The 23,129-nt window shown below is 38.5% G+C and overlaps 1 protein-coding gene across 2 annotated transcripts; it reads left to right on the top strand.

The window, feature by feature from the left end:
- The first annotated feature begins 462 nt into the window (after window positions 1–462).
- arfrp1 (ADP-ribosylation factor related protein 1) lies at window positions 463–21,519 on the top strand. 2 transcript variants are annotated; one of them, XM_052031225.1, is made up of 8 exons: window positions 463–592; window positions 4,074–4,167; window positions 7,269–7,356; window positions 7,668–7,750; window positions 12,338–12,419; window positions 14,081–14,151; window positions 15,137–15,237; window positions 19,811–21,519. In XM_052031225.1, exons 2-8 carry the CDS (start codon window positions 4,075–4,077, stop codon window positions 19,896–19,898), a joined length of 606 nt encoding a protein of 201 aa, XP_051887185.1. In that variant the 5' UTR covers window positions 463–592; window position 4,074; the 3' UTR covers window positions 19,899–21,519. The 2 variants fall into 2 exon arrangements, with proteins under 2 accessions (XP_051887185.1, XP_051887186.1); XM_052031226.1 differs by having other exon boundaries at window positions 538–717.
- Window positions 21,520–23,129: the final 1,610 nt, after the last annotated feature.

Below are 23,129 nucleotides of genomic sequence, written 5' to 3'. Positions count from 1 at the left end.
CTGGAGGATTACAGATTCATTACAATTAGAGACTGGGATTCCAGTTTAAGATCAGAAAAAAAGGTTAGCGAAAGATTGCACAAAAACAAAATCCCACGGATGCTGGGAATTTAAAATGAATACAAATATGTTGTAAATACTCAGGTCAGGTGACAAGGAAGGAGGGAGACAGAGATCACGGAATAATGTTGCATATGAACAGTAAACACAGCATTTGTCCTGTTCGGAGTAGCTCACTGTGTTGTTAGACAATTCCGGCTAAAAAGCAAACAGACCTAATGCTATTTTCTGCACGGTTTTACCATCCCGTTTTTCATTTTTGTGGAATTATCTGAAAATGTGAGGCCGTTCGCTCCGCACATTTGCCTCGTCACCACAAGGGTGGTGGTGCGGGGGAGCATGGGCATTGTAGTTCCAAGTGGCGAATCCTTCCCGGAGGGCACGGCATAAAAACTACGGAGTCCACAAGTCAGTGGGGGGGTAGTTGTGTTTCCGGTGGTTTCTGGATGTACCTGGACTCAATACAGTATGGAGTCGCTTTCATAAAGTGAGGGGGATTGACGTGCTTTAAATGGATAGAAGGGTGTAACAGGTAGGAGCTGCTCTCTGCCAGTGTTGCTTTTGAGGAAGTGCTGGCGCTTCCTTCAGAATCAAGGAGGAGAGGGCGTTTGTTAACTGGAGCTGGAGCCGCTTCCATTCAGCTGGGAGTACCAGAAGGTTGGCAGCTGGACATGTTTTAATGCGCTTAGGGTCGAAGAATGAAACTCTTAAATTGTATTCTTTTGTGTGCATTGAATGGCAGACATACGGATGTCTACAGCATTCTTTAGAATTAGAATGAATTTTGCTTATCTTCCGGGCTGCTTTTTATTGGCCTAACATGTCTAATCGAGACTCAATGGTGTTCCTGGATCAAATGTCCACACAGCCTGGGATGTAATGGTCCACGGGTGATGTTAGATAAATGAAGCACCTAACCTTGAACAGAATTTGAGTTAAGTATATTTTGTCAGACAGGATGGCATTCTGTCACTATGTACTGCTGGGAGAAACTTGCCAAAAATAGAACACAGCAGCATTTTTAGCTTGGAAACTCGCAGCTGAGAATCTTCTGTTGAAACTAATTTACAGTACTTCAACACCAGAATCTGTTTCTGTACCTTTTTCATTACTGCTAATGATGTAACTGTCATTTGCCTAATTAACTATCTTCTATTCTTACCAGATTTTAATGATTTATTTTTACATTTTTCTGAGTGATTTGGTACTCTTCAATCCTCTCAACTTTTTTAGCCTTGTTCACTGCATGCTGAGTAATCAAGCAATTCACAATACCTGTATTAACCCATTCCATCCACTTAAATTTATTATTCTGGCAATGAGAGAGTACAATGCAAAGATCCAAGTTACTAGAAAATCTAGATCAGTGTGGGTAGAATGGGGGTGCAGAGTGGAGTGAGACTTCAGGCCTGGTAGAACTGGGATGTGGCAGGGGTTATTGTGATGGAATGGATGACCTTTGTTACGGACTCAGTGAATGTCCCTTTTAGATAGAGTGTGTGTGTGTGGGGCATGCTTACGTCAATAGAAGATAAAGGATGTAATGATGTTGTTGAAGAGGTCAGAAAAAGAGAGAGAGAAGGGAGAGAGACACCAGCCTGCTAGTTTTCTTTATCAATGGATGAGAAACAATAACTGTGTCTGCCACAGAAATCCATGTATGGAAGTTGGAAGTAATCCGGTGGAGTTCACTTTGTTGCTGACCTGTAGAAGGAAACAGGTATTTGTGTGTGGACGACCACGATTCGGATGCTTTTCGGGGTGAGGAAGTCACTACCGAGTAAACACTGGAGTGTCGTTTGGGTTCCATCGTGGAACATTTGGATTTCGTATTTACTCTCTCTATGTTTCTCTACGTCTACATCTTATCTTAAGAGAACGGTGGTTGTTGAAGAAGCCCTTGCTCATGTTTCACCTTATGGCTTGCGGAACTGAACTTTAAGAACCATTCCTGAAATGGGAGTTTTGGACTTTGCCACACACACACACACGAAGAGTTTAGTTTTGGGGTTAACGTTCAAGATTTAACATTTTTGAATTCTAACATACTAACATTTTTACTTTTATTTTACGTATTATCATAAGTATTGATTAATAAAATAGTTTTTAACACTGAATTATGCTCAGTGTGTTTCTTTTGTTGCTGGTTCGTGACACCTTAATGTTGGAAGTGGCATAGAAATTGGGGGTATAAAATGGTTACATTGGGAACAGGCTCCAAATAACTTGAGTAAGCAACAGTTTCATGGGCAAAACGTTGATGATGGGCAATTGTGAACTACAACTGATACCAGGATGGGTGTTTTGAAGGAGGGTGGGCAGCTTATGTCGCTGAGTGGAGGAAGAAACCTGACTAAAGCTAATCCAACAGAAACTGGAAAGGAGGTGGAGGGGAGAGTACACAAAACTTCTGAGCTAGGTTAGCTGTAGGTGATGGAGTTTGAGTGCCCCAGATGACTGCAGTGGGAGATTTATTTTAATATTGAGTTGTAAGGTATAGGAGTGGAGCAATAAGAGAATCTTATTTAACATAAACAGCATAAAGAAACAAGCAACATTAGTTTTAAAAGTGTTTCTTAAGTGGATTAATGATGAAAAGAATTATGTTTTGATCTTGGTAATAGGTTAGAAATAAAGTGTCCAGCATAAAAGCAATATATCTCTTAAGTGACAATATAACAAGTGTTTTGCATCCCAGGTTGAAACCCAACTACATTATAGTCAGTGATGCAATAGTCCATCCACAGCTTTGTTTCCCAGTTTTATATTTATTTTGTTATGGTTTACTTAAAAAGTGTATGGAATCTCATGAAAGAAAACTTTAAAACTGTATTAAAATTCAAATTGGATACCTGAGAAACAGAACCTTTGTACTTGCATTTGGGTGTATATGGGCAGAACCCCATAATGTAATAATAGGCTGTCAAATATTCATTGCTCTCCATGTGGAACAGTTTTTAGACTAACACTAGTACATAATTTGAGCAGTGGTTGTGATATTTCTGCACATAAAAAAATTGTTAAAACATATAAAACAGTACATTACAGGAACAGGCCCTTGGGTCCACAATGTCTGTGGTAAACATGATGCCAAATTAAACTAAAACTCTGCTGCCTGCACATGATCCCTAACCCTCCATCCCCTATGTATTCACAAGTGTCCAAAAGCCTCTTAATACCACTATGGTATTTGTTTCCACCATTACCCCAGCAGCCTGTTTCAGTCACCGTGTGTGTGTGTGTATGCACACATTTTCAGTATAACTCCTTTAAACTTTCCCCCTCTTGCCTCAAATGCATGTCCTCTGGTATTTGACATTTCTACCCTGGGGAAAAGGATTCTGTCTAATTGTTGTATTTTTAAACCTGTAGGTGTATTTTTAACAAAGAGTGCTCTTATCACAAGTACTTCCATAATAACTAGAAGGATAAGCAAACCAGCATCCTTTTCCTGGCCCAATATCCCCAGCACTGAGATCCTAATAACTCTCAGTTGGCTATGTTGGGTTGGCACATTGTTTATATGCCTGACACTAGATTCCTAAAACAGGTGCTTTGTTCCATTATGGGAGGAGATTCCCAGAAAAGTGGAGGGAAAAAATAAGGATGTGCTTAAAATGCAATATCCCCATTGACCACTGGCCCATGACTGCTCAAAGTGGAAAAGAAGTATATGAGTTCATATGGGGAAAACCAGAGAACCTCTGCATAAGCAGCCGAAGAAACACACCACTTCACAAACCACCCAACTGGCCTGACTTGTCAGTCATTTTCCATCCCATTAGTGGCATAGTCTGCAGTTCCCACGTAGGGCTCATTACACACTTCCATAAGTGTGTAATCAGAATCCATAAAACCAGAGTGGAAGTACATCATCCACAACCCCAAAGAAGTGCATAAGAAGAATACTTCGGTAGCCAGAGTCTGAGGTCTTGTGGCCATTCTGTAAGAGGTGGCGCCTCAACATATTTACTTACAATGAAAATATTTGTAAGACCTGTTTTGTTTTGCAGGATGTATACATTACTGTCAGGCCTGTGGAAGTACATGTTTCAGAAGGATGAATACTGTATACTAATCCTGGGATTGGACAATGCAGGCAAAACAGTAAGATGATATTTATGGCTTGTCTACTCTGTGACTAGTTAATACAGCAGTAATGAATATATTTTTAAATTTTTCTCATATTTGCATGCAGATATTTTCATCTTTTTGCACCCTCTACCTTCCCTCAACTGTTCCCCCACCCCCGAAACAGCTCGTGTGAATAGAATCATTACATTGGTTCAAAAATGGCACATTACTGTCTAGCTAATTTGTGCATTGAGCACTTCCCTTTATATAATGGAATTTTTGATTTCTTTTGTAATGCTAAAATTTAAACAGTATCTAAAGCTGGAAAATTCAAGTTTGTACCATCACGTGCATGGAGAGTACTTTTTATCTTTTGTTTGGAGTATTGTGAAAATTGATGGTACAGTAAAACTCCAATAATCCACTATCCAACTATTCAGTAATCCACAATCTGACCACTTGAATTTCCCAAAGGCATCTGGCTCACCAGGTGATGTTTGCCGTACTCCCTTCCAACTTGCTGGGGCCTCGATTCCTGCTCTTCCTTTAACTTTACTGGTCTCACTGGGAAATTTATTATATGGATCTTATTCATATTTGAGATTTACTCGACATTTGGAAAACCATGTACTTGCTAGGCATAGTTGGCATGTCGTTGTGTGGAGGAGGTCCTGTCTCTCAAATTTGATTGTTTTTTGAGGAAGCAATGAAGATGATTGATGAGAATAGGTCAGTGGATGTTGTCTACATGGACTTTAGTCAAGCATTTGACAATCTCCCACATGGTAGGCTGTTCTAGAAGATTAAGCCATGTGGGATTCACAGTGAATTGGTAAATTGGATCCAAAATTGGCTTGGTCAGGGAAGACCAAGAGTAGTGGTAGAGGAGTGTTTCTCTGACTGGAGGTCTGTGACCAGTGGTGTTCTGCAAGGACCTGTGCTGGGACCTCTGCTATTCTAATATATATTAATGATTTGGATGAAAATGTAGGTTCAAGGTTCAAGTTACTTTATTGTCATTCATCCATGCTATAAAAACACATGGCGGAACGAAATGTCGTTTTCCCCCAGACTCTCACAACAGAGGACATACATAGAACAGAAGACATACAATAAACACAACTAAAAACAAAAAATCAAAAGAAGAATAGTGCAAGTACAAATAGTGCGAAAAACGGTATATACAAAATACAAATTTAGTGCAGAGTTAGTGCAAAACCGAGTTGGACAAGAGAAATATAAGCTCAGTGTGTTGTACTCATTGTATAAACATGTTCAGCAGCAATGGTCTGATTAATAAATGTTGCCGGTGACATGAAATTTGATGGAGTTGTGGACAGTGAGGAAGGTAGTTCCTTGGAAATTTATGCGGAGAAATGGCAGATGGAATTGAATCCATATAAGTGTGAGGTGACGTGTTTTGAGAGGTCAAATGCAAGATGAAGGTATACAGTAAATGGCAGAACCCCTAGGGGCATTGATGTATAAAGGGATCTTGGGGTGCAAGTCCATAGCTTCCTGAAAGTGGCAACACAATTGGATAGGGTGGTAAAGAGAGCATATGGCATACTTGCCTTCATTGGTTGGGGCATCGAGCATAAAAGTCGGGAAGTCATATTGCAACTGTATAAAGCTTTGGTTTGACCACATTTAGAATATTGTGTGCAGTTATGGTCACCACACTACAGGATGCAGAACAGGTTCGCCAAGATGTTGCCTGGGTTGCCTTATAAGGAGAGGTTGGACAAATTTAGACGTTTTCTCTGGAGTGTTGTAGGCTGAGGGGCAACCTGATAGAAATATATAAAATTATGAGAGGCATAGATCGGGTAGATAGACAGTCTTTTTCCCCTAGGTAGAAATGTGAAATATTAGAGGTCTTGGCTTTAAGGTGAGAGGGGGGAAGTTTAAAGGACGTTTGTGATGCAAGTTTTGTTTTAACACAGAGTGGGGTAGGTGCCTGAAACACACTGCCAGGGGAGATGGCAGAAGCAGATGCAACAGCAACATTTAAGAGGCATTTAGACAGACACAAACAGGCAGGGGATAGAGGGTTAAGGACCATGTGCAGGCAGATGGGATTAGTATAGACTGACATCATGGTCATTGCCATTTGGTGGACTGAAGGTTCCTGTACTCTGCTATGCTCAATGTTCTATATTAATGCTCCAGCAATTTTTATCTCACTTGAAAAGTGAATTAATAATCTTTTGGAGTTTGAGTAACATCCAAAACTCCAGAAAATGTGCTGATCTGGCACCACTGAAATCCTAAATGCTGGATTATTGGAGTTTTACTCTATAACTGAAATTGAATGGTTGCATTTTGTATTTGTAGATAGTGCTGAACAAAACTGATCCTTTAGAATAGCATTGGAGGATGTCTGGATAAATGTAGCCTGGATAACCTCTTGCAGGAAGGAGAAATTATTGAAAATATATCCAGAAGTGGGAAGTAATGAAATGTTATTGGGATAATGTAGAAGTGTGTGGTTTGTTTCCTCTGGTTATGTAAAAATAATACATAGAGTTCAGCACAGTAACTAAAATCCAAAATCTAACAAATTAATACATCATGTTCTCTAAAAGAGTGAAAAGATCTGACTTCTTAGCTGTAACCGATTAGAAACTTAACAGATGTCCTTTTCTCTTATATTGTTTAGTGTTGGATTATTACCATTGATTAAACTAATGTAGTGTAACTATAGCAGTTAGAATTCATTACTTTAAAAAAAGGGATTAGAGATGATTCAGTAGAGTTAACTGCATAAAGGGAAAATGCTTATGTTGTCTGTGACTTCAACAATATAACAAAAATGGTAGTACAGACCTTGTGGATTTAACATATGTTTGAAAAGGGTACAATTTGAGAATGGCATTCTTATGTTTTCTTGATTTGGTTAACTCTTTAAATGCATGATATCTGCACTGACATTATAACCAAAAGAATAAAATCTTGTCAGGTGTGTAAATAACATATTCTGTCAATTCCCTGCTGCATGTGGAGTTGCCATTTATCAGCTGTTTCTCTGGCTTGGATATAAGAAAGAAAATGTGGAACTTTTTTTTGTGCTGTGGAGTTTGAGTTTTACTGTTATGTAAATACTTTTTTTTACTTTTGAACAATGTGTACAGACCTTCCTGGAGCAGACAAAAACTAAATTTAGCAGAAACTACAAAGGAATGAATTTATCAAAGATAACTACGACAGTTGGCTTAAACAGTAAGTTTTTGAGCTATGTCTCTGTGTGATGTTTTTCCAAAAATATCAGTATTGTTCATATTGATGGATGTGGCTATGTTTAGAGTTTGAGACATATGGCATAGAATTTTGGCTGAAACACAGAGGTGATGAAGTTCAAAATCTATGCATCAAAGAAAATTACCTGGAAATTCAGCGGTGATTGCACTAACGTGTGATATATTAGCAAAAGCAAGTTCTAATTTTTAGTTCCATTGAAGTCATCTATATGATATTTATTTACATACTTACAAGTTCATACTCCTTAAACAGTATAATTTTATTTCTTAAAGTTGGCACCATTGATGTTGGTTCAGCGCGTCTTATGTTCTGGGATCTAGGAGGACAAGAAGAACTCCAGTCATTATGGGATAAGGTATTAATTTTACTTTTTCTTTTAAAATGAAAATAAAGGTTTTGTTCAAATAAGTTTAATTTTCTGATTAGAAAGCAATCAGTGTTCAAATTGCTATACCATGATTTATTAATATATGGAAAATAGCTATCCAGTATTCCACTTAAGTGATCATTCTTTGTAGACAACCAGATGTTTAATGTTGATAGATTCCAGTTGTGGAAGTTGTCACATCAAACTTCATCATGTTCTCATCCATCATCCATATGCAGACAAATTCCAGCAGTGGTTACTTGAATCCTTAGTAGCTGGAATCCTGACTGAATTCTTTGCATTTTCTAACTTGGAGCCAATTATAGTGATTTTAAAGCAATCCTTGCTGAGATTTGTTAATGTAGGACCTAATGTTCTGCAACATTAAATGTACAAATTTGGGGGTAACTTTCCCCACAAAGCCATTAATAGGAGAAGCATTGAGAAGAATACTATTAATGATATCAGTCCATGCCGGTTCCCAGTTCCCCCTCTTATTTCCCTGTAACCCAACAACTTATTCTCTCTTCCATATCCATTAACTCCCTGTTGATTCTTTTGCCACTTACCTACATTTGGGATAATATACAGTAGCCAATTAACTTATGGGTCCAGCTATGTGATGTGGGAGAAAACAAGAGAAATTGTGAGGTCAGAGAGAATGTGCAAATCCCACACTGACAACACCCAAGGTCAGGATCCAACCCAGGTCACTGGTGCTGCATGGCAGAAGGACTAACTGCTGCATCACCGTGCTGCCCTATAACACTGTCGCTAACTGATCCTTTACTGTTACATTTACTGTGCCACCTACCAATACAGTATCTTGAGGACAGAGTTTGCTTGTCATTTTTAATGCAATTGAACAAATTAGGCAAATTAGATAAGCTGTTCTTCATATTTCATATTCCTGAGTAATGATTCGTGCGTTGCTGCCTTTGTCCTGACATGCCTTCACTACATTGTGAACACACTGCCTCCTATCGAGCACCATTTGATCCCCTTGCTTCTGAAATAAAAATGTTTATATAGGTAGCAGGTGGAGAATTGATGATCTGCTGGCTGTCAGGGACAAGCCCCGTGTTTCCTTCCCTCTTTTCCTTCCTGAATACTCCCTCACCTGAACACCTACCTTCTGTTTCAGCTTAGTTTTTCTTCCTTCTGATTCTGTCCTCAGCATCTGCTGAGCCATTTAAACCCTCCCCAACAGCACGAGCAAACTCTCCCACAAGGATATTGGTCCTGTTCCTGTTGAGGTGCAACCCATATTCCCCATTAACAATTCTATTTTTTCAGCAATCTAACAACCTCCTTCCTACACCACCTTTCCAGCATTACCTTCCTACTTCTGTACTCACTACCATGTGGCACTGGCAGCAAACCAAATATTACTAGCTTTGAGGTCCTGCTTTTTAGCCTCTTTCTTAACTCCCTAAACTTTGGCTGAATTACCTCATCACTCTTTTTCACCGTCATCATTAGTATCAAAATGAACCACGATGTCTGGCTGTTCACTCTTCCCCTTCAAGGTGCTCTGTGGCTATTCAAGGACGTCCTTGACCCTACCTCTAAGGAGGCAACATACCACCCTAGAGTCACATCTGGGACTAAAAACAACTGCCCATCTGTCCCCCTAATTATTAAATCCCTTATCATTGCTTTCATGTTTCTTCCTCCCTCCCATGTCATAGAACTTAGTAAATAGCTGGAAGTGATGAGGGACAAAAGAATATGGAAACTGGCTTCTGAGCATTGTTTCTCTCACATTTAACTGTGGAGTTTGATTGAAGGAAATGTAGAAAAAAAAACTCTGACACCTTTATGGATTAGAATATCAAGAAGAATCTACTGGTGTCATACTATTTTATCATCACAAAAGGAACAGACCAAAAATATGACCAAACACCAGCAAATCAGAATACTGCTTGATGTTTGGAACAATTTTTTCAACTCTATGAAACAAGAATAATTTTGGCCAGGGATTATCCCAGTCCTCCCCTGACCTAATACCAAGGTAGTTGTTAACAAGTCTGTGAGTCATTCAGATTTTCTTCCACTCTATTTTGTTTTGTAGCAATGGCTCTACAATCAATGAGCTTGTTAGGTTATTTCAAAGTGCCTACTAGAGTCATGAGCCAGCAAATGAGGCAAATTACCATTAAGAGTAAGAGTGAGTCACTTGGTTTTCTTAGTAACTTTTTGAATTTAGAAATTTTATAATTGATGTTTATGCCATCTGGATTAGTCCAGTACCATAAATGACCTCATCCAGTAAACAGCATCTGCAGTAAGCGGTCTACATCTGACTCAAGTCACAGTTTGCTACCGTTCTTGTATATCAGCCGAGACAGTTTTTGATGATATTGGTTACCGTAACAACACTGGAGTATTTGTATAGTTTTGGTTACTCTGTTACAGGAAAGACATCATTAAGCTGGAAAGACTGCAAAGAAGATTTATTAGAATGTTGTCAAGATTTGAGGGTCTGAGTTGTAGGGAGAGGTTGGGCAGGCTAAGATTTTATTCCTTGGAGACCAAGGGGTGACCTTACAGAGGTGTATAAAATCATGAGGGGCATGCATAGGGTGAATGCAGTCTTTTTCCCAGGGAAAGCAAATTATAAACTAGATGGCGTGGTTTTAAGCTGAGAGGAGAAAGGGACCCAAGGGGCAACTTCTTTACATAGAGGGTGGTGCTCATATGGAATGAGCTGCCAGAGGAAGTGTTTGAGACAGATGCAATGCAATATTTAAAAGACATTTGGACAGGTACATGGACAGGAAAAGTGTAGAGGGACATGGAACAAACACAGGAAATAGGGACACAAGAGACTGCAGATGCTGGAGCAACACAGGAGATGCTGGAGGAACTCAGCGGGTCAGGCAGCACCTGTCGAGGAAAATGGACAGTCGATGTTTCGGATCTCAAAGGGCATAAGATCAATGTGCCACCAACTGCATCCAGCTTGCGGGATGTTTTGTCCAATGAGCCTTGAGCTATGTGGGCTCGTCACAATGTTATCTGAGTGTACTTGATGTGACATATTGGTCCCCATAGTCAGCTCCTTTTTAGTGAGACCCTACGTGAAGCTGTGTCTTCTTGTCTTAAACAGCAAGCCATGCCACCGGATAGGCTTTCATAGCCAGCTAAGCAAGACTCCCAGGTTTACCAGATTGCCAAAACAGTTTATGTGTATTATTGAGAGATATTCTAAAGCTATGAAAAGTTAATTGTATCATTTGAAAACATTACATTTTAATCATTTTAAAAGAAATTTTAAAATAAAAGCAATGAAAATGTGTTTCAATTTTTAACTCGATTAACTAAATAAATGTGAATTATCTGAAATTTGCCTGTCTCTCTTTGAACTCATTCCTCTCCACTGAAATGAATGGAGTTGCTGAAACTGTGCAGGTCCTGTGCCAAGTCTAATCCAGCACAGTTTTAGCAGGCAATGGGACCGCAGGGAGTTGACATTCCATCTTGAAGCAATTTGGCAATACCTGCAGTTTGGATGTCTTTTAAAAGTATTGGGACTTTGGTGTTTGTGTCAGTGGTTCGGTTTGTCAATCTGCAGCACAGATTTATTGATATAATGCAGTGACAGTTTGTATGCAGTTGCATGGTTTGAACAAAAGAAGTCACTGTGACCTTGTAAGCATTACCACAGAAGATTAAAATGTTGCATTATGTGGACATTTCCATACATTTGATAGTGCTCCGGGCGTTTTCAATGTTAAAGATGTTGTACATGGTTAATAAATAACTGAGTTTAATGTGGGATTGTGCAAAGAAATAAAGATAAATCCTGTATAGTTCTATAGAATTAAACTGACTTCTAATGATCACAAGGAAGCCTTTTTTTTTAAAAAAAGAAAAAAAAACACTTATGCTTGGGTCGTTCTGGGGTCAAAATATAAAACTCAGAGGCAGTTGGGAGGGAAGGAGCATTCTTAAAACTCGCAACTTTCTATCACTAGTATTTGTCTCTATTTTAACTAATACAGGAATCCTTGTAACTGTTTTAGGAAATTACATTTCTGGCCCAGCTATACTTTTCCACTCAGCACAATCTACTACAATACTGAAGGCCCTTATCCACTGTTGACCCACTCTCTGCAAGGTCATTATTGCAGTTTTATCAGTGCCGCATGCAAACTTTTTGCCTTCATTTCTCTCCCTGTTCTCTTGTACATACCTACCCTCCCAACTTTACCTGATGATATAATCTACCTACTGCTGCTACAAGTATATCTATCAATGTACCTCTGATTTGGAGCTTGGAAAAGATGGCATGAAAGATATCCTTCTACTTAATTAAATTTTATTTTACAAAATCTAGGTTTTTAAAAGTAACTTTAATAAGCAAATATTTTTTCTTTGTTTTTCCTCCACATCCCCTCTCACTGACATATTCTAGAATATTGTAAGGCAGTGGTTTTGGCAATGCATTTACTATATAATGCATATTGAGCAATGATAAGGAAGATTTAATACAGTACGAAACCAGCTATATCTGTATTCTGTTAGCATACTCTGCAATATTGTGATCAACTCTCTCTCTCTCTCTCTCAGTATTATGCAGAATCCCATGGTGTAATATATGTAATTGATTCAACTGATGAAGAGCGATTGTCTGAATCAAAAATAGCTTTTGGTATGTACAACATGATGAAAGATATTGCTGAATTGCAAGCAAACATCTTTTAAAACCCCTTCTATATGTCTATTTGTGTATAATGTGAATGTATGAAAGCATATCGGAGAAGTGGAGCATCACTGTGGTCTCAAATTCCCACAAGTACTGGCCCAACAGTTACCCCGTGCAAATGTCGGCAAGTTCTACATTCCTACAAATGTATGTGAAATTAATAATACTCTAATTCTTAGCCATTTTCTGACTGTGCTCTAATGTTGGAGTCAAGTTGTTGTATGAAATTTATGGCCATTTTCTAACGTTTACATTAGGGAATCTGCCAGGAAAAAAACCCATGCCAGAGTTGATCAAGTTCATTAAGAGCATTTTCATTTATTTGAATGGACAGGAGCAGCTGCGAAGCAACAAAGTCAGTCCAAAGGTGGTTTACGTTGACCTGGGTTTAGCTTAATTTTATAGTATTTTGATAATTTTTAAAAACTTTAAAGTTTGGAAAAATTATGATTGTCAAATATCCGGAACTGGTTAGTCTTTGACAGCTGGCTGTGCCAGTGGTTTGCCCTCGTCATCTGTCAGTTTTTTAGTTGTTTCTTTGACGGGACTTGTTTTGTTCCCTCATTCACAATGATATTTGCATTAGGGGCTTCTCTGTTGAGGGTCATGCGCTTTCCAGGGAGTTAACACTTAGATCTGCAAATTGTAAATTTGGACTCATTATGCAGATCAGTGAGCCCAGTGGTGGGAAATCCTGTCCACTATGCAAGTGCTATTTAAAGTTTCTTGTTCAGAATCTTGACCTCAATCTGCCTTGCTCTGCTTTTAGACCTGGATAATTTTAGGTATTGCAGGCAAGGAAAATAATTTTTGTTTGTATCAACATTACCATGAAGGCTACCTAAACAGAATGGAATAGATGTTGGTGCCTATCTTCTACTCATCCTTTATCTAGGTACCTTTTTAGAACATTTTGTGGGATTCTTATCAAATGAATCAATTATTCTAATGGAGAGATTGACACACTGTTTCTTCACAATACGCATTGGAGATAAATATAACTCATCAAATAGTCATATGCCAGTAAACTTCCATTATACTTAAAACAGCCCATTTTCAAAGAGCAGAGGAAACTGAACTTGTGACAAATTACAACATGTACTCCAGAGGGGAAAAAAACGGAAGTCTCTTAAATGTCATGAATAGACATTTGTTGCACACAATGCATAAAATTGATCTGTTACTTTCTGCAGTGAGGTTCCTCAACTTGATTTGATAGGGGGTCTTATTCAATCATGTTCAATCTGGCTGGGAATAGTTTTCAGTGGTATGCATCCGTGTAAATGGGCAGTTTTAAAATCATGCAGACTAGTTTCCTGTCAAGATGTGTTTTTCACCTAACATTGTAGAATTAATTCAAGCCCAGATCCCGATAGTGATAGGATTACATGTTAATCCATTACATCAACTGGTTCTTGGAAAGGGGGAGAAGGAGGTTTAATGGTGACTTAACTGATTACATCCATGTCATGACTTCTCCTTTTGCTTAGAAATGTTTTTATTAGCACTAATTGGGATCCTGGAAATGTGCTCAAGTTTCTGTTAAATTCCACTTCTCTAAATACCATTACTGTGTTTGAGCATTTTAACATTTTCATTTTTCATAGAGAAAATGATCACAAGTGAAGTACTTGAAGGAGTTCCACTGTTGGTCTTGGCTAACAAACAAGACATTGAGGTATTTTTCTTGTCATAATTAGTCCCATTTTCTCTTGTTAGTGATACCATGCAATTTTCTGAAGTGATAATATTTGACTTAAACTTGAAAAGGCCCAGAGTGTTTGGGGAATTGGTCTCTTCCAACATATGGGAACTAAGAATTCCGTTACCCTTTCATGCTTATGCCTTCTTTGTTAAAAGGATAGTTAGTATAACTTAATCCTGTTTGTATTCCCAGTTTCTTCTCCCCAACTTGCTTTTGTTGCCAAGGACATTGACAATTCTGATTGCTCACCCAGATAGCTATGTTTCATGTGTGAGCTAGGTAAGCTGCGACATCATCCAGATTTGTTTCTGGATTTTGGGTAAGAAGTAGGAATACAACTGTAGTTTTATTTCCACAACTTCCCCATCCTCTACCCTCAGGCTGACAGGTGCACAGAAGGCATGACAAGGATCAGTTGATTTAGCACAGTTGAAACCAAACCAATAGACTTGTGGTCTGCGTAGCTTTGTGTTGACCATCAGACAGTAAAGGTACTTGAGGTGAAGGGAAGTGCATTCATATACAAACTAAAATATGTCTTCACTCATCAATTTAAATATGTTGCACAGAATGTTCGCATTTGAATTAAGTGACTTGCTCCCTAACCCTGTTTCCAGCAAACCAACTGAATGTTCAAACAGATATGTATCAAAACTGGGCAGCAGTGTTCTTGTGAGTGAGCTGGTATTTCACACATCATGAGCTGAACCAGTTTAAACATGTTCAAGTTCAGTGTTTGCCATCTTTTTGAATGAACGTAGTTATTCCTTTTGGTAGTGGGGAGAGACCAAAAACTGGAATTCAATATAGTTAAATCTCCTTATTATTGTCAGTTTATAATTGACATTGGTGTGGTATAGATTTGTTTTCTCTCTGCATTGTGATCCTAAATGTTTCTCTATTTTGCAGCGTGAGCTCATTTAGTTTATCATTAATGCTTTGTTCTTTCCTGTGATAGACCTGCCTCTCAGTTGGAGACATAAAAACAGCTTTTAGTGATTGTGCTCCAAAAATAGGGAAGAGAGACTGCTTGGTGCAACCATGTTCAGCACTTACTGGGTAAGTCTTGGTTCATAGCAAATGAGATTGAGGACATCAGTCCTTGTGTTCACCATCTAAAATGTGAAGATTTATTTGAGCTGAATGGTGGTTATTTTGAGTTGGACACTGGAGTGGGGCAGTGTTGATGGAAGGAGAAAGAAGACCATTGAGAGACAAATATAATGAAAAGGGACGAATATGGTTTAAAATGGGTGACCTTTAGTCTCATGAAGCACAGAGGAATTGATACTGGAAATAAATCTGAGGATTATCTCTATAATATGGTAAACAGTCTGTGTGTATTTAAGGGTGATGGGGGATGGTGGGAGTACTGCCTATTTATACTTGATTTCCCAAGTAGACTTTGGAAAGTTTTGTCATATTAAATTTAACTCCCCAAAATATTTCAGTTGAACCAAAAGTTCTCTTGACTAAAGCAAAATGTTGGGGCAATTCAGGACATAATGGGTCAGAATAGGAAATTTATTTGTTTTTTTTTGAAAGATTAGGAAGCAAATAAGAATTGTGTTGGGATTTGAGGAATAAAGTGCTGTGGTTGAGTTTTAGATTGAGGCTGCTTCTAACTGATATCAGTAACTTGGATTCAGAAAACCATTGTAGATGCTGCCAAATTAGATTGGGTTTCAAAAGTCATATCTTAAAACTAATTTAGAAAACACATTGAATTAAATCTACAAATGCAGACAATTGCAAATAGGCTGGAGAAATTAATGACAGAGGCATTTTATGAATTGTATTGAATTGTCTAAAGATGAAGGGATTTGTAAACCTAATGCTCAATGGGAAGGAGTCTCCACTTGCTTGCACTGAGTTTCACACTGCAATTTGCATAAAATTGGCTAATCAATCAAGTTTTAAGCACAGACTTTGCTTGGCATGTATTGTAGATTATGCAACCTTTTGAGCTAATTTATGCATATTACTTGAATCTTGTCCACATTTGTACAACCAGTTTTAATTGACTGTACAGTTTCTGGCAATTGGACTTAGGGGCCTAAATTTTCTTTACTGTGCAAGGATGCTAATATTTTATTGTTTGCTGTAATCAGCTTTATTAATATAATGTAAATAGTTCTATGTGGTATTTTAAAGATGTTTAAAACTTAGTTATTTGTGGATAATGAATTGGGCACTTGATTAAAATTGCATTTTTTGTTATCAAATTAATTTTGAATTATCATAATTAAAGTGACTCCAGATTACAGTTTTCAAAATATACCAAGGCATATCTCTAATCCAATGGTTTTTAAAGAATTATTCTGCAATGTTCTGCCATTTATGCTGGGTCATTGTAAATTCCATTTTGTTTTTGGCAATGTGCATGTATGTCTGAATGGAAATTTGAGAAAGGATCATTCACAACACCAAGGCAATTGTTATCCAGATTGCTCTGCACTGCATCAATATAATTAATTGTTTATAAGAGCTTTGCCAAAAGGTGCCAGTGTTAATTAATATAGTTACTAAATGGTACAGGGAAATGTTGATCCAGTACATTACAATTACAATATATTGCAAGCCTAACATGAGAGAGTAGAGTTTCAAACAAACTTAAGACTGGCAGGGAATTTTTAGAGCAATCGATATGCAAAGATTTCTGGATTCAGCGGTGTAGGCAAAACTCAGGAATAATTTAAGAAGTGATTGGATGTTGCATATGGAGTTTTTTTTTTGAGCGATCCTGCATCATTTGAATTTATTTTGTTATGTTATGGAACGTGCAGTATATTTCCATTTGGTACATGGGGGTGTATGTGTGTGTGTGGGGGAGGATCCAGTGGTTGGGATTAAAGAACTCATTTTGTCCATGATTCGTTCGTTTGTGTTTGGTTTATGTATTGAAACCCAGGTGAAAAGTTGGACGTGCTAAAATTGTCATTGGACTTTTTTGATACATCCATGAATATTAAATCTTAATTGAAGCACAAAAACAATGTATTTGATCCCAATTACACACAGTTCTTACAAACTAGAAGGACTGGTACTTCATAGTTCTGGTGCTGTCTGTGTGGAGTTTATGTTCTTCCTGTGATCACATGGGTTTCTTCCACGAGCTCAAGTTTATTCTGACATCCCAAAATGTGTGGTTTGTTAGGTTAATTGGCAAGTGTAAACTGTCCTTCATGTGTAGATGGGAGGTGGGGAGGAATTGATGGGAATGTAGGGGGAACAAATGGTGGAACTAGGTGGGCCGAAGGGCCTGTTTCTGTGCTGTATTTCTCTGAGTTGTTGACTAATTGCTGTGGCATGCTAATTTTGCGGTGTTCTAGGAAAGATTGAAAATAAGTTGTATCAGGGTGACACAGTGACACTAAAACAAATGTCTACTGCATTTATCACATTTTCTCATTCCTCCTCCTTGGGCCCCTAAAAGGATCAGGTACCTGAAATATATTTGAAACAATGTAGGAATGATTAAATTAGATGTAATTAATTTTCTGGAAAGAAGTTCATTCAAAGTAAGTTAATTCTGTGGAAAGAAAAACGGTTAACATTTGAAGATTCTTTGTCAGAACCCTTCAGCCTTCAATTAGATTTTTTTAATTTGAATTGAATAGCACATACAAAATGCCTCCATCTTCTGTAATTGTTTTTCTTAATTGAATATATTGCCCTTTCACTACTTTACAGATTTTGTTAGACTTGGTTCAGGTTTGATGTTATATTTGGAAGTACAAGAGATTGCAGGTGCTGGAATCTTTTGTTAGGAGTATTGTGCAGTTCTGGTTGCCACAGTATAGGAAGGATGTGGAGGCTTCGGAGAGTGTGCAGAAGAGGTTCACCAGGATTTTGCCTGAATTGGTGTGTATTAGCTATAAGGAGAGGTTGGACAAACTTGAATTGTTTTCCCTGAAGTATGGGAAACTGAGGGGTGACCTGATTAGAAGCATACAAGATTATGAGAGGCATAGATAGGGTAAATAGTTAGTCCTTTTCCAAGGGTGGAGATGTCTAATACTAGAGGACCTATGTTTAAGATGAGAGGGGGAAAGTTGAAAGGAGATTTGTGAGGGAAGTTTTCTTTTACACAAAGAATGGTGGTTGCCTGGAACATGCTGCCGGGGAGGTGGTAGAAGCAGATACGATAGCAATGTTTAGACAGACACATGAAGTGGCAGGGAATAGAGGGATAGGGACTATGTCCAGGCAGATGGGATTAGTTTAGACCGACATCATGGTCAACATGGATATGATAAACATAGATGTGGTGGGTTAAGGGCCTGTTCTTGTGGTGCTGTGCTGTTTTATGTTTAATTTGTACACAGCTGGCTGCCTGCAATGGCAATGTCATAATGGATTTGTAATAAGATAAGATATCTTTATTAGTCACGCGTACATCAGAACACACAGCGAAATGCATCTTTGCGTAGAGTGTTCTGGGGAGAGCCTGCAAGTGTCGCCACGCTTCCAGTGCCAACATAGCATGCCCACAACTTCCTAACCCATATATCTTTGGAATGTGGGAGGAAAGGAGAGCACTCGGAGGAAACCCACGCAGACACGGGGAGAACGCACAAACTCCTTACAGATAGCAGCCGGAATTGAACCCAGCTGGTGCTGTAATAGCGTTACAGTAAACGCTGCCCTACCGTAGTGATAGACTAAGGAACTGAGGATAACTCCTCTGCAAAATGGTGCCATTTTTCATCAACAGATAGGGTTTACATTTAACATTTCATGTGTAAAATAACAACTTTGATCGTGCAGCATTCCACTACTAGATTATTGTGCTGAAGTCATTGGAGCAGGAGGTGCAGGTGCTGCCCATTGAGCCACAGCATGGGCGTTTGATTTTGGTGATCCCATTGTTGAAGTGTAGATGCTTCTTTAAATATTCAGTTCAGAGAAACAGTGAGAGTATTCTCAGGTCCCTGCCACACATCTTTAGAGATGGCTTTATACCTGGAGGGACTTCTGCACTGTCTCTCCTTTGGAAGAATTTGGAGTATTCCTTAAGAGAGAGAGAGAGAGAGAAAATGGAAATGAAGAGGAGAAATGCCCTCAAAAAAACAAAATACCAGGACTTCCCAGGATACCAATGACCTGACTTATGGAAATCTGACTTTACGCAAATTTTCCCATAACTTTTTAAAACATTTTTCGGAATAATAATGATCATAATAAAATACTTTGCAGTATTCATTAATGACTGTATACCTCATATATCCCAGTGTATAAAATCACAAAGGGCATACATAGGGTGAATGCACAGTTTTTTTTCCCCAGAGTTGGGGTGTCAAGAATTAGAGGGCATAGGTTTAAGATGAGAGGGGAAAGATTTAAGAGGAACTTGAGGGGCAACTTTTTTTTTACACAAAGGGTGGTACCTATGTGGAATCAGCTGTCAGAAGAAGTGGTTGAGGCAGGTACAATAACAACCTTTAAAAGACAGTTGGGCAGGTAAATGGATTGGAAAGGTTTTTAAGGTTATTGGCCAAATGCTGACAAATGGGACTAGCTTGGATGGGGTGTCTTGGTCAGCATGGACCAGTTGGGCCAAAGGGCCTGTTTCCATGCTGTATGACTCTGTGACTCATTAGTAAACCATTTTTTTTTCTCTTCCTGCTAGGCAAGGCGTAAATGACGGCATTGAATGGATGGTTAAATGTGTGATTAGGAATATTCACAGGCCACCAAGGCAAAAGGATATCACATAAAGCACTCCTCCAAAATGTCAGACGAGGCATGAAGTCTCCTGTTGGTTTAGAATGCCAAATAGAAATTGAGCCAGTTCTATGGATCTCCAACTTTTACAAGCAACACCACACATGAAAATAGACTGTGTCATCCCCATTGATCTTTTCTTTAAAGTTTATTTCTCACTTCACCCACACCTCTCTTTCATTTTGTGGAGATCTGTATCTTCTTTACATTGTATTGTTTTGTACCCATTAGAAGATCATTGGAACAACCCTCTAGTTTTTTTTCCTTAAGTGCAAAAGAAAGCTTCCTGAAGACTGAGTTTAATGAGTGATGGAAAAGTGCAGATAGAAAAGATTCAGGTTTCATGTCATATTTGGAAATGCAAGAGATTGCAGGTGCTGGAATCTGAAGCAAAAACCAAATTGCTGGAGGAACTCAGCAGGTCAGGCAGCATCTGTGGAGGGAAATGGACAGTTGATATTTTGGGTTTCGACCCTTCATCTGGAAGGTGAAGGGTCTTGACCCAAAAATGTCAGCTGTCCATTTCCCTTCATAGATGCTGCCTGACCTGCTGAGTTCCTCCAGCAGTTTTTTTTAAATGTTATTTATTTACTTAGCTAATCATAGTTGGAGTGCTGTTAGGAGCACAGAAACTAATTCCAGCACCCTTGGTCAAGATTCAGACACCCAACTGCTATTCAGTAATCCCTTCTCGAAGCACACGGATCAATGTGGGATGTGGATATAACTGGACTTCTACAATCAACCCATAAGTCTTACTAAGGGTTATTCATGAATAAAGGTTGTCTGGCTAGCTACAAAATACATTTATCACCTGTCCAACAATAGTTCATTAGGTAAGTGGGGGGAAGAGTAGAAGAGGGCAAATAATGGTTTACACAAGACTAGTCCTTGATATTTTGGGTTATTACATGAGGTAAAGTAATCTGATATGTAATTTTATACAATTTTGTTTTGGGTATTTAGTTCAACTTGGAAACAAAGAGGTATATTGCTTAACCTATGATGAAACTTTTTGAGGAAAGACATTAGATTGTCTACTGAATAACTTTAATAGGACTGCTGTTAACCGATGCAGGGTACATGACATGAGATTGCAACAGGATAGTCATGATATTTAAAATGAGAGTTGAGGAAAAGCCTGGAAACTTTATTTCTCTGAGCACCACATCTTGCCAGTTTGGGAACCACTGAACTAGGTGAAAACCAGAAATGCAATGTGCACTTTTATCTATATATTTTTTTGCTGTCATCATCATTTGAAACATTGGAGCTAACACTTATTCTCTTTTGTGTCTATTAAGTATTGTTGCAAATCTGCTGTTTGTAGCTAGTCCTCGCAAAGGGCACTTTTTTATTTTGGCTCGGGACAAAGATTGAGGCTAAATATCTGAACAACATTAATACTTTCCTGAGTTTTAATATTAACTATACAAATTTTTATTTTTGGAGTTGTTATCCAAAAATATCGGACAGTAATTGACTGCCAAAATGAGGTTCCAATTATTCTCCTCTATCTTTTGTAATGGCTTATTCAAATTTAAAAAGTATCGTGATCTATAATGTAATGCATTCCATTTTGTATTTAACAAATAAAAGTGTTCCCTGGTTTAAGTTTGAAGTGTCTGCCTCAATATAGTGAAAGCAATATTCTCTGTAATCTCTACTACCCATGCACTTAACTGACAGAATTATGCGAGTTGTGTGGTTTTTTTATGCATAACTAAAATGTGACCAAACATTTATTTTACTTCCCCTCCTGAAATGTGGAATCTAGTTGATCAGACCCTGTAGCTCTGATATTTAACTTTCATTTAGAAGATTGAAGAGAGGGATATGATTTAGAGAAGCATGTACTGAGCTATCAATATTTCTCTATCCTCGCCCACTCCTGGTGTTGATGTCAAAGTTGAGTTTATTGTCATATGCACAAGTACATGTATGCATGGGTGCAAAGAAAAACTGGCATGCAGGAGCATCACAGGCACATAGTATATAAGCAGCATTCACAAGAAAAACAAACATAAATTATACACAATTTTTATAAGAAAGAACATAATAAGAACAAAAAAAATCCAGTCCCTTTTAGTGCAAAGTGATCAAAATGCTGCTAAGCTGTGGTGCCAGTCAGTTCAAGAACCAAATGGTTGAAGAGAAGTAGCTGTTCTTGAACCTGGTGGTGTGAGACTTCAGGCTTCTGTACCACAAGATCATAAGACAAAGGAGCAGAAGTAGGCCATTTGGCCCATCAAGTCTGCTCCATGAGCTAAACTAATACTATTCCTATCTAGTCCCAATTTCCGGTCTTATCCCCATATCCCTTGATATCTTGACTAATTAGATACCTATCTATCTCCCATGATTGCCTCCAATGATTGGGCCTCCACAGCTGTATGTGGCAATGAATTCCATAATTTCACTAGCCTCTGGCTTAAGAAATTTCTCCTTATCTCTGTTTTAAACTGGTATCCTCTAATTCTAAGATTGTGCCCTCTGGTCCCGGACTCACCCACCAAGGGAAATGGCTTAGCCACATCTACTCTGTCCAGTCCTTCCAACATTCTAAATGTTTATATGAGGTCCCCTCTCATTCTTCTGTACTCCAGTGAGTACAGTCCAAGAGCCAACAAACGCTCATCATATGTAAGCCCTTTCGTTCTGGGAATCATCTTCATAAATCTCCTCTGAACCCTCTCCAACATCAGTACATCCTTCTTAAGGTATGGGGCCCAAAACTGCACACAGTATTTCCAAATAAGACCTCACCAGTGCCCCATAGAGCCTCATCAACACTTCCCTACTTTTATACACTATACCTCTCTAAATGAATGCCAACATAGCATTCGCTCTCCTTACTGCCGATCCGACCTGGTGGTTAACCTTTAGGGTATCCTGCACGAGTACCCCCCAAGTCCCTTTGTACTTCTGTACTTTGAATTTTCTCCCCTTCTAGATAATAATCTGCCCGTTTATTTCTTTTTCCAAAGTGTACAATTGCACATTTCTCAACATTGAATCTCATCTGCCATTTCTTTGCCCATTCTCCTAAACTATCTAAGTCTCTCTGCAACCTTCCTGTTTCTTCAATACTCCCTACTCCTCCATCTATCTTGGTGTCGTCTGCAAACTTAGCCACAAAACCATTTACTCCATCATCCAAATCTAACGTACAAAATAAAAAGAAGCGGCCCCAACACTGACCCCTGCAGAACACCACTAGTAAC

The sequence above is a fragment of the Pristis pectinata genome, chromosome 16 (assembly GCF_009764475.1).
Source record: "Pristis pectinata isolate sPriPec2 chromosome 16, sPriPec2.1.pri, whole genome shotgun sequence".
NCBI lineage: Eukaryota > Metazoa > Chordata > Chondrichthyes > Rhinopristiformes > Pristidae > Pristis > Pristis pectinata.
The sequence above is the reverse complement of the archived record's forward strand: the minus strand, read 5'-3'. Positions and strand labels throughout refer to the sequence as shown.

Excerpts from the sequence above, each read along its gene's own strand:
- arfrp1 (XM_052031225.1), top strand. The coding sequence starts at position 4,075 with ATGTATACATTACTGTCAGGCCTGTGGAAGTACATGTTTCAGAAGGAT. Across the intron at positions 7,751-12,337 it reads TCCAGTCATTATGGGATAAG|TATTATGCAGAATCCCATGG; the intron begins GTATTAATTTTA and ends TCTCTCTCTCAG. Across the intron at positions 15,238-19,810 it reads CCATGTTCAGCACTTACTGG|GCAAGGCGTAAATGACGGCA; the intron begins GTAAGTCTTGGT and ends TCTTCCTGCTAG.